Source organism: Conger conger, chromosome 3, assembly GCF_963514075.1.
Source record: "Conger conger chromosome 3, fConCon1.1, whole genome shotgun sequence".
Lineage (NCBI taxonomy): Eukaryota > Metazoa > Chordata > Actinopteri > Anguilliformes > Congridae > Conger > Conger conger.
In genome coordinates, this window is record NC_083762.1 from 40,802,119 (window position 1) to 40,814,823 (window position 12,705).

The following is a 12,705-nucleotide window of genomic DNA, read 5'->3' on the forward strand; positions in this document are numbered from 1 at the left end:
GAACCAAAAGAACATAAATTGTACCACTGTCCAAATACATACAGACTGCACTGTACATTGATAACCAGTGTCAATCACCATTCTAAATCAATACGCCAATTTTGGTTTGCTACAAGGAGAGACCCAAAGCCAGCAGTGTGATATGATGAGTGAGAATGTTTTTTAATTGACCACGACTTTCTCATGCCAATAAAGCTATTTGCATTTAATGTAGTAAATGTACAAAAAAAGTAAATGGTTTTGTGAACTGCAGTAATGTTGAGATATTAATAGTCGTAAGCTCTCTAATGTTTCGGTAGCTAGCTATGTGACATCCTGAAATGGTTATTTGCAAACAGATTACCTATAATCCTTTCCTTTAGTGACTAGCTATCAAGAACACAGAGAGTAGAGAAGCTGGCTGTGTTGGTTAAATTGTGTTATAGTAGTGTAATGTGTGGCCAAAGGCAATTTTGGCATTTAAAAACTTTTCTGTGAAATTGTGAATAGGCATTTGGGACACTGGTATGAAAAAACGTACGGTGCACCAGGAATTACTAATAAGAAACCAATTTAAGCCAGGAGTGGCAGTCTGGCTAGCTTCTCTATTTTGAGCAGAATTTAAACCATCGCAACATGCTGAAACAGTAGTCATTGAAGTGCTTGAAGTAGTTAGTGCCAGCAAAAAAAGTTTTATTTTGAGGGAGAATTGCCCCAAAATATTAACTACCACTGTTTATATTTTAATATTTGGTAAAAGACCATGGTATAAGCAGAATAATCCACTCTGAGGTGACCTCATCTTGGATTATTCCTTACCTGTCTAACAAACCCAGTGAACATTTCCAGTACTCCCCATCATGTCCATCAGCAACTTATTCCCCATGATATCAGCATTCGAACAGACCAAACATGATCACACTGTATATAGAAGGCCTGAGGTTTACATAATCTGAACTCAGTAGCTCTGGGGGAAACCCGCAGAGGCAACAGAATGATGTGGGTGAACCTTGACAAAGGTAAACACAGTCTGGTTTCCTTTCGAGGGTCTGATAAGGGGCACACTTCTATAAACCACCCAATAAAGATTTCAAGCACACATGGTTGCATCATCCGTCTGGAAAATATCCGAACGGTCTTTTGAGAAAACTGGCAAGAACAAAAAACTCTAAAGTCTTATCTTCTCTCCATTTCACAGAAAATTGTATACTACCCCATAGCGAGTGGCATAGCCACAAACATTACCAGCTCAGTTTTGATTTGTAGTCAGAATAATGGTGTACCCAGCAATTAACTGGTGCAATGGAGAGCACGGTTGTCCCGGTTTGAATCTCAGCAGGGGCCTTTCTGCAAGGTTTTTTCATATTCGCCCTGTGTCCATGTGGGTTTCTACCAGGTACTCTGGTTTCCTCCCACAATCTGTGGCATTAATGGATTAATTAACTTTCAGGAAGAAAATAAATCCAGCAGCACAACTGGCCTCAAGGGCTAGATTTGAGTATACCTGTTCTAGGTAGCAGTACATTATTAAATTATGAATAACTCATTAAAGGGATTTATAGAGCAAAGATAGTAGGGATACCAGTCAAAGGTTTTTGGATAAAAGCCAAAGTTTAGTTTGAGGGTGTTACTCAGGACTGTTTGACTTCACTAGGACACAAGCATCTCTGAAGATTTGACCACGGCAAAGAGGGTGGCCTGTAGCATAGTGGTTAAGGTACATGACTGGGACAAGCAAGGTTGGCGGTTCTAATCCCGGTGTAGCCACAATAAGGCCCTTAAGCAAGGCCCTTAACCTTGCACTGCTTAGTCTAATCAACTGTACGTCGCTCTGGATAAGAGTGACTGCCAAATGCCAATAATGTAATGTAAAAGATGGCAGAAGTGGAAGAGTGGGACACTACAGAAGGAGCTGTAGGATATCAACTGGAGAAAAGGCTGGGAGGCTATGGAGATTAGCAGGAACAGTAGCTAACAGGTCATGGGAATGTGTCGGCGTAATCAATTAATTTGGTTTCAAAATAGGATGTGAAATTGTTGGCAGTAAGAGTGGAGGGAGCAGGGAACATAGATTATGAAAAGAGGAGAAAGCAAAAAATAGTAGAGTTATTTGTGGTGGCTTCGGTATTGGATTGAGAGTATGGAGCCTTAGCAGAGGAAGCATCTGAGCAAAGCACAGAGGGCAGATGCTGGTCGGTCACCAGATCAGTTGGCAGTTTTGTGCTTTTTCCATTTTCTTTCTGTGGATCAGAGCATTGTCTGAACATACAATACCAGAAAGCCATGGACAGGAAGAGGAAGATTCAAGCGCATCAACGGCTATATTCACACTGTCAGTTTTGGGAGTGACAACAGGATTCACTTTCAAGCTCACTGTGTATGTAACAGGAGTCACTCTCCTAGCCAGATCTAGTGACTGCTGTAAATATCATCTGCACCCATAACAACTTTTAATACAGCGCAATATGGCCACTTCCGTGGTGTGTTTATTAAGTGTAATTAACTCGAAAACGAAGGTGTGAGTATCCGTTTCCACATTACAAGTGCACTGCATACTTCCTCGTTTGGACTCCATAGATAGGACAGACTGGATTGGAGTGCGCCAATACAGGCAGAATAAGCAACAATTCACACCTTACCGGCTAATTCATATGCCATGAACCAAAGTGAATGGAGTAGTTTTGGTTTACAAAAGGCATGCTAGAAGACAGGCAAGAGCTTGTGGCATTTGTATGAATTGAGAAGGAAAGAAGGATATTTTCTTGCTTTAAACCACAAACCTACTGATGCCTCTATACAGGTCATCAGGCGCTGTAAGAAGCATCCCTCATCGCAGACAAAAACAGTCTGTGACAATCTGTGACATACACAAAAAGGGAAAAATATATTAAAAAATGAACAATTCTAAAAATATCTCTTTTCACCACAATTTTGAGAGGGATGAAAAGCTGTGCTAAAAGAAAGAGTACACTAAGGCAGCACACCGGGACGCTGCAGAGAGAAAACGGCAATGGCGGCAGAATTCAGATGACAGACAGATAAGACAGACAAAAAACATTCCCTTTAAACATTCACGGCGAAGGCTGCAATCTGTATGGATCATTAAAATGCCATTAAAGAGGCTGTCATCTCTGTTCTATGATGTGTCAGGAGGAGAATCTAGGCATGCTGAGACGAGAGAGAGAGAATCCATCTTGCTATAAAAGGATGTTTCTAATCTCTTATCAATAGCCATTTTAATAGAAAGGGGGGGAACTGACAAGTGCATAAGATATGAATGCACGGTTTGGTTGTTCCGATGTGGCCTGCACCCGAATGCAATTTCTTTATTGGAGGACGTTCAAATAACAACAATATCTAATATTTCCAGCTCAGGGCCAGAGAGAGAGCTCTCCTGACTCAAACACTGTTATTACACAAACTCTGCTGAATGTCCAACGTGAATGAATGCTGATTAAAGTAATTGCCAAAGTCCAGATGCAAGGGCTTTAAGATTCATCAGTGTCTATGAAACAGTGGCTACGAATGGGATTCCTGTCATTTGCTGATTTTGTTCCAGCATACTGCTAGGTGTGTGGGCACACAGGAGACAGTCTCACAAGGGAGCAATAGAGCACAGATTATAATCAGTCTAATCAGTTGCAAGGACAAGACAGTAAGTATTTTCCCTCACGCACCCATGCACACACACACACACACTCACACACACACACACACTAATCTAGTCTAATCTGTTGCAAGTACAAGACAAAGTAAGTCTTTTTACCCTCATGCACCCATACACATATGTGCGTGCACATGCACAAAAACACACACACATGCACACACACACATAAGCGAGCACACACACAGGCACACGCACAACACGCACACACACTCTGTTTTGCATACATCATGCCTGCTTCAAACAGTGCGTATTCATACATTGCGCATGAAGCAGACTAGAGATCAGGAGCATATTGATTTATTTTTTTATTTTATTTTTTACTGTAGAGTTTGATAACCTCTGCAATGCCTTTTAAAACGTATATCCCCAGTCACTACATCACAAACAGCAACGGATATCCATGCGGGCAGTTAATTATACCCATCCGATAAAACAAATCCACAAGAGGTCAGTTCAGTTAATCCAAATGCGATCATTAGGGTGTAAAAAGTGAGTAAACAAATCAATCACACAGAGACAATGTGATTAAAAAGTGACCAGAAAACGCAAATGTAATCCACAGCTGGAGAAAATGTTCATGCTAAGCTGCAGCAGATCAAAACGTGAATGGACGAATCTGGTCTAGTTTCGTTTGCTGAATAAAAGCGACAAACGCCACAAATCTCATGCTGACACCCTGACAAAAGTAACGGGTGATGAGGAAACACAGCTGCTGCGCATGCAAGCCGTTTCTGAAGCCACAGACATATTTATGCCTGAGGATCGATTTTTAGGACTGAATTAGAAATAAAATAATTCTCTGAATTAGAAATAAAAAAAAACTACTGGGCACGGAGCCTGGATACCGCAATCCTTAAAACTTCCGTGTGGCTTGCAGAGATGTTATGCTACAGCGGGGTTACCTCCCTACAACAAATGGCTGTCTCTACATTTTTCTCTCAAGTAGAAAATATTAGCTTGTTTTAAGTTGAAGTGAAAATTTCTCACCCCATTGGCAAATGTTGAAACGAGTCAAACTGTCTCACCTCATTATGAGTTTTTTTTGTCGCAATTAGCAAAATAGTGATAGAAACATAAGACAAAGGTACTGGTTAAAACTGACTTATTTTTTTGGTTTTTTGCAGTGCTGTGAGTGGGTGGTTCGACATCCTCCAGAGGCAGCGCTACATTTCACGGCCAGCCCAGCATGCTTGCTCCTGGATAAGGCTGCAGCCAACCTTAGAGCCCCTGTCCCCAGAAGTACCCACGCTCCAGCTGCTGCTTAGTGTTACTGTTGTGATGATGATGACGACAATGATTATTATTATTATGATGATGGCGATTATACGAAGGGCATAAAAGCAATTTCTTCAGGCGGGGTTTAAACAGGTACCTTCGCGCCGCGCGGGAGCTCCGTAATCGCCTCCCATCGAGTTACGTCGCCGGCAGATTATCTCCCCTCCTTCTGCCAAGCGGCAGCCATTCCGGTTCCGCGCACTCAGGCTCCCTTCCCAGTAATTGCTTTGAGCCCCAGCTTTCCATTTTTTCCCCATTTTTTATTGCTATGACTGAAGCCGGAATGCTTATGCCTAGAGTTTTCCCTTCCCGTTTTTATCATTGTGCCAGGGGAAAGGAAGGGAGGAGGGAGGGAGAAAAATGGGAAGTGGTGCAAAAGAGAAATGGTGCAGAAATCGGCATACGAATGCAATTAGCGAGCCTGCGTCGCCTTCGATAGTTAAACAGTTGTCGGCACAGCAAATTCTGCCTCCTATTCTAAGACCTTGTGTTGAAAAAAGGGAAGGATACTCCTTTTTCCTGAAAGTGCCTATAAATCGCTGAGCAGCAACGGGCCCCACTTCAGGGAAGGCAGGGTCACCTCAGGGGCCGGTTGGAATCAAAGACCAGGCCCCAAGGAGATGTTGCCACGTAGGCCAGGGGCCGAGGAGTTGGCCTTGCCCTGACCGCGGCGAAGGAGGACATCATTCCGTGGAACATTCTTCAAGTGTAATGGACTAAAACAAAGAACCCAGGGGAAAATTTGACAGCGGGGGGTTTTGGGAATGCCACTGACTTAGAAAGTCATGCGGCGCCATTGGTAACACCAACCATTTAAACACTCTCAGAGGTACTCTTAAGGTGTTGAGCACATATGAGAAATTTGGCAGTCTGGGCACTGGGGGAGGGGTTAGCAAGCTGAAGGGAAATTGCTATTAATATTTGGTCGTTTTTCCCTCCTGTTGCTTAGTCAACTGGAGGAAAGCACCTACTGGGAAAAGCATAGCCAACTGGGAAAACAGCCAATATAACTTTGGCAGTTAAGGTCCTGACAGAGAGCAATATTGTAACTGCCATAAAACAGCCACATTCTACAGCAAGGAGTCCCTCTGTATCTCTCAATAAACTCTCACAGTCTAATCTATAGAGGAGCTTAAATAAAAATTCAACACAAGAGCAACTCAGCAAACTCATTTTAAATTAAAGCTAAAGGATTTAGCTTTACAGCAAGCCTGGCAAAGAATTCCATCTGAACAACCCAGAATGCTTGCTCGGACTGATCCAATCAGATTTGGCCGGAGCAGTCCCATCATTCATGCTAATTGCATCAGCTGGTGAAAACGACCACGGTTGGTGAGAATGATGTGTGTTCTGTTGAACTTTGAAACATTTGAAATCCTTAATATTGTTGACAATAATTCTGTGGGTGGGCACAAGTTGTTTATCCAGACTGATTGCATTACACTACCAACTTTCAGTCAGATACCCACTGCTACTGGTGTTATAAAGGTGACCGAAAGGTTTGGTTCTGTAAACTGGAACATCAGAAGGTCTAACACAGGGGTGCCCAAACTTATCACAAAAGGTTTTAGGTACAGTACAGTCGTCCAATTCAACAAATTAAGTTATCATGGTCTTCAATCAAGACCTTGATAAGTAGAATAATTTGTCATAACGCTGGTCTGAAACAAAAACCGGCACCCATACTGGGACTTTTCAGATAATATTAGACACCCCTGGTCCAACGCATTCAAATTAGACAGGAATTGTGCCATCATGCGCACAGTTCCATTCTAGGTTCCCCCAACGAAAGAGCTAGCATTTCAGAGGGAGGTAGCTACGTCACCTGGATTGTATTGTGAACAGAGGAAGGTAGCTACGTCACCTGGATTGTATTGTGAGCAGAGGAAGGTAACTACGTCACCTGGATTGTATTGTGAGCAGAGGAAGGTAGCTACGTCACCTGGATTGTATTGTGAGCAGAGGAGGAAGGTTGAAAAAGGGACTTGTTTTTATCCCCGGCCGCCTCCACTGGAAGTGTGGAGGAGGGCATAATCATCTGAAAATATTCTAAGGAAGCCCACCTCTACAAGGGGGAGGGCGATGTCTCATTTACCCGCCTGAAGCTTTCATACCATTACATTCCGCATCTCAAAAATAGAAGTGATTATAGCAGCAATTGTCACATTGTGTTTCCACGCTCACACAAATCTAGGGTAGGTTTATAGATTGGCCAAGCTGGAGACTATTGAGGAAGGACTCCGGCCCTGGTAGGATAGAAATTGCCAAGGGACAAAGCCAAAATTGCACCAAGCTGGGCTTTTGTACACAAGATAAAAAAGTTGCATGGCAACCAGAGGCGGTGCTGCAGAAGACACCATCCACTGTAATGTAATGTGACTGTACTTTTTTTTTTGTTGAATTCTGTTAAATTCACCCTTGGAGTGGAACCAAAGTAATGCTTTTCTTAAGGGTCAAAATAATAAACCTTCCAAGTTTTCTCTCTTGGAATGTCTGTTTTAATGCATACAGTATCTAATGAATCGGAACATTTCCTTTTAATGGACTCACCCCAATCCTGACACCCAGAAATCACTGAAAATGTCATATATAGATTATGCCTCAATATAGTTGCACCTCACAGCAGAAACCATACTTTGAAGCTGTGAAAACATCTTCAATACAAATTCACAGACATTCATCACACCCGACGAGGAAAAAAAAACACTAGCGCGGGAGTTTTCTTCAGTACTCTCGAGTCAGAATTACTTTCCATTAATTTCCTTTGTCACTCCATGTAGCTCTGCATTAAATAATTAGAGGGCATAAAATCCATGCACATGAAAATACATTTTATTGCTTCTAGAAACTTTATCTCCCCGAGCACTAGTTAAAATCTGCAACAGTACACAACACAGCCTTCTCTGCCGGAGAATACACACTCTTTTCGCATCATATTGAGCACAGTGGGTCAAGAGAAACAAAGGCCCTCTCATAATCACATACATTCTCGTTCATTATAGATGGGGCTGCCTGTAGCATAGTGGTTAAGGTAAATGACTGGGACACGCAAGGTCGGCGGTTCTAACCCCGCTGTAGCCACAATAAGATCCGCACAGCCCTTGAGCAAGCCCCTTAACCCTACATTGCACTGCATTACACTCCAGGGGAAAATTGTCTCCTGCTTAGTCTAATCAACTGTACGTCGCTCTGGATAAGAGCGTCTGCCAAAATGCCAATAATGTAAATGGATGAGCCAAAGAATTGAAAAAAAAATGGCAGAAACACAAATAGTAAGTCTCGGTCTAGCCTGCCTTGAAATGTTTTTCTGAATACATTTTCGAATGAATGCATGAAATGAGGCTTCTTAGTTTTATAGTATTAAAGTATTAATACATTAAAAATCAATGCCACCAGCAGAACTCCATTTCAATACATTAAAAATATCCCATTATTATGACCACAAAGGATAACTAAACTAATGTGGTCATAAAACCTTTTCAACTAAACAGGAATTTATTGCTGCTAGATATAATGACTAGATAATGACTTTTTTTATTATGACTTAGTTTCATTACACATGAAATTAAATCGATTAAAGTTGTCCCTCAGAAAATACTTAATTACTTGTCTCGCTGAAACGCTAGTCTTAGAGATAATCACATTAATTTCAAAGCTTTCGAGACAGTGCTAGGAGTAAAACTTACATACATTCAGTGATCACTTTATTAGGTAGACCTGTACACCAGCACGTTAATGCAAATATATGATCAGCGAATCATGAGGCAGCAACCCAATGTATAAAAACATGCAGACAAGGTTCAGCTGTTGTTCAGACCCATGAGGAAGAAATGTGATCTTTTGCCGAGGAATGATTGCTAGTGCCAGACGGGGTGGTTTGAGTAGCTCAGAAACTGCTGATCTCCTGGGACTTTCGCACACAACAGTCCCAGGAGATCAGCAGTTTCTGAGCTACTCAAACCACCCCGTCTGGCACTAGCAATCATTCCTCGGCAAAAGATCACATTTCTTCCTCAGTTTACAGAGAATGGTGGCGAAAAACAAAAAAACATCTGGTGTAGCCTTATTAATGAGAGATGTCAGAGGAGAAGGCCCAGACTGATTCAAGCTGACAGGAAGGCGACAGCAACTCAAATAACCACGCAAAATAACAGTAGTATGCAGAAGAGCATTTCTCAACACACAGCATGTCAAACCTTGAAGTGGATAGGCTACAGAGACAGGTTCAAAAATCAAAAAAACAGAACACGTATATAGTAGTAAAGAGCTTAGAACTACCGAATTTAGCTTTCAACTTTTACACGATGGCACTTTGGCAACAATGTCAGATCAACGACCAGCATTTTAAGGAAGAGCTTAGGATATGCACCGGCACCACTGAAAGGGGGAAAAAAAGGAGTAAACTCATGTTTGGATGGCCTGCAGCGCTAGGAAAACCAGCGTCAGGAATAAATTCTGGAATATTGGGCTCATTTATCTGCACCAGTGCTAACTGGGAAATCTTTCATACATTCAGCTTTCATACAATCGCAGGAAAGCCTCCCGAAAAATAAATCCCGAAAAAGTCCAGAACACTCCACACCCTAGCAACTGCATCGACCTCCATGTGACACCAGGCTCCCTCCAGCCTTTTTTAACTCCCTGCCGTGAGTTGAGCACAGACCGAGTCCCCAAAATCCCAAGCAAGAATTCCCTATGAGGCACACCTCCGGGCCCCTGGACTGAGAGCGCAGAGGCAGAGGGTCACGGACCGCTCCTGGGGGGGAAGTGACACGGACAGGTGCTCTCCAGTGTAGCGCTCCTTCCTGTTCACTCATATAAACAAAAGGAGGCTGCAGGGGGTGGGGCAGCGCAGGGGGGGCAGGATATGGCAGAGAGTTGACCTTTCGCGAAGATCCTCAGTGACAGCAGAGAACCACACGATGCAGGATGTCACAACTTCCTACATCATTTACTGCCTCCTTCCAATAAAACAGTGCCATGGCACTCTGAAGTGCTACCTGGCAATAGCTTTTCAGATTCGCTAAAAAAAGTACACTTATACACAGCTGACATTTGAAACAAAGGTTATATTTGTTGTATGCCTCTACGTGCATGTATTTTGATATGTATTTTGATAAGCCAAGTAAAGCACCCTTATCCACCTGGCCTAGAAATTCTTGGTGCACCAAATCCAAATTATGATAAAATGCTGATGGTTTTGTGTTCCTACAACAGAAATGCGAGCATTATTAGCAAAGGTTGAGGGCAGGTTGGAGTGAAGGCAGTACCTGCTCTTTGACAGAGGCCAGGATGTTGGTGGCGTTGCTGTCCGCCTCCATTCTGGAGCCGGAGCTGTCTGGAACCTTCTGCTGCAGATCCTCCTCCATCGCTGGGGCCTGCTCAGGAGCTGGCATTCCTCCTGCAGGAGCACAGCACGGAGTTCAGCTCAATTACAGACACAGACACAGACAAAGACACACACACGCACGCACGCACGCACGCACACGCACGCACACACAGACCCGTCCTGTTCGCATACACACAAGCATGCACCAAGAACCACCACGTTCACACACACACACACACACACACACATGTGCATACAGACCACAAGTCTGTTCACATACACACAAGCATGCAGAACCACCACGTTCACACACACACACACACACACCACACATGCATACAGACCCGTCCTGTTCACATACACACAAGCATGCAGAACCACCACGTTCACACACACACACACACACACACACATGTGCATACAGACACAAGTCTGTTCACATACACACAAGCATGCAGAACCACCACGTTCACACACACACACACACACACACACACACACACACACACACACACACACACACACACACACACACACACCACACATGCATACAGACCCGTCCTGTTCACATACACACAAGCATGCAGAACCACCACGTTCACACACACACACTTTGATAGACACATGCTTACAGACCAGATCCACCACATTTGCATAAACATATTTAGAGTGACCAAATTATGCATTTCACAAGTAATACAGGTGCCTGTAGCTAAAATTCAGCTAATTGCGGCAGACTAGCACAGTTCATAGGGCAGCTGACCCGTAAACCCATACAAATTCCAGGTATGAATATATTCAACCTCACGTGGCTGGGGTTCAATAGCTAGCCGCAACCATTTCTGCAATATATGCTTTTCACCTGAATAAAATGAGGAACAATACTGCCCACTCTACTTAAAAAAAAAAACTAAATTAAGAGCCTACACTATTTTGACCTATAGTGAGTAAGCAGTTTCAATTTTATTGATAGTTCTCAGCTGTGGCCATTTGTACACAACAGGTTTTGTACATACCGACCGGATATTAAGCTCATGCAATCTGCCTGTTCTCCACACTTCCCTGGTTCTGGTGTGTGCGGTCTATGTTGCACTCCCAGCAATGGATATTCTATTTTTACCACACCCTTTTATGAATATTTATAATAAGCTAACACTCAAAAAATGGGAGACATTTCAATGTGTCTAATGTGTTAGACATGCAGACCGCAGAATATCTTGCCAGTGTATGGAATGTGACCTCACTGCTGTAAAAACATAATTTTCTGCTGTGATATGTGCTCAGTAAATTCATCAAGTCGAAACACTGGCATATATCACATCTTTATTTATGCATAAATTGCTAATTTGACAGTGCAATTCCAGGATTCCTTCACTGAACTATCCCTACACAAATTAAAAATTTATTAAAACCTTAATTTGGACTCAAAACACTCAGGTTGGTAGAGCCAGGATTCTGTAGAATATGACAATGGGGTTATGTATTATTAATATTACAGAATAATGCTCTCCCTCTAACAAGCTTACACAGCAGCTGGAGGCAGTAGCTGATTGTGTTTGCTGGGAGATACCAGCACCCTACATGCAGGAGATCCAAAGACATTTGGACAGAACAATAATGGGGTGCTTTCTCAACTGTCATCAGTACAGACCCTGTATATTTTAACAGACTTACAAGTGTTTTTCAGGAGAAAATTTCAACTTCACACATGACATCTGAGGACTGACGCTCATTTTGCTATACAGAACAAAATGTGAGACGGTTTAGTTTGCCGTAATGGTAGCATAGACCTGAAATAAGCATCTCAGCACAGTAAGGTTCCCATGGTCACAAGCGACAGAAGCACTCACTTGACTGTCAAATTAAATTCAGGAAGGTCAGCCGGTTCAATAGGATTACAGGATGTCATACGGAATGCAACTGTTCAACAACAAAGACACTTTGCAGAGACACATGGACCAAATAAAGTGCAACAAATCGATCAACAATTCTTTGGTATTCACATTCTACAAATGTGCTTAAATGGGACTCGTAAACAAAAAGTGAGCAGGAACGGCAGATTCTCGTTTAGTCTGGTTTAGACCTCCTTGGAGCTGGAGCACCCACGGTTACAATAAAAGGAGATTAAGCCAAGGATGCAGGACATTCAGCTCCAAGGTCACTGTGGGAATAAAACTGAAATAGAGGCCAAGTTATGTACAGAGAACAGAAGTACTGTTCACTAGTGTCCTACACCATGCCCTCTGGTGAATCAATGTTGCTGAAGTACTCATCATTGCCATCATCTTCTAAGTCATTCCTGGTCCCAGACAGCTACGGGGTCTGTTGGTTTTTGTTTTCGCTCAGCACTTATTTAATCAATTAAAAGGCTCTCCTGGGACAGGAATGAAGATCACCGTTCCAAATGAACATACAATAAAACATGAATAACTACAGAGCAGCAAAAAAAATAATT

General features: G+C 42.7%; 1 protein-coding gene across 2 annotated transcripts in view; it reads right to left on the bottom strand.

The window, feature by feature from the left end:
* Positions 1 to 12,705, bottom strand: part of LOC133124012 (plakophilin-4-like) — a 131,198-nt gene that overhangs the window by 87,081 nt on the left and 31,412 nt on the right. For both annotated transcript variants that reach the window (XM_061234811.1, XM_061234812.1), the window contains exon 2: positions 10,192 to 10,322. In XM_061234811.1, coding sequence (XP_061090795.1) covers positions 10,192 to 10,322 — 131 coding nt within the window. The remainder of the gene's footprint in view (positions 1 to 10,191; positions 10,323 to 12,705) is intronic.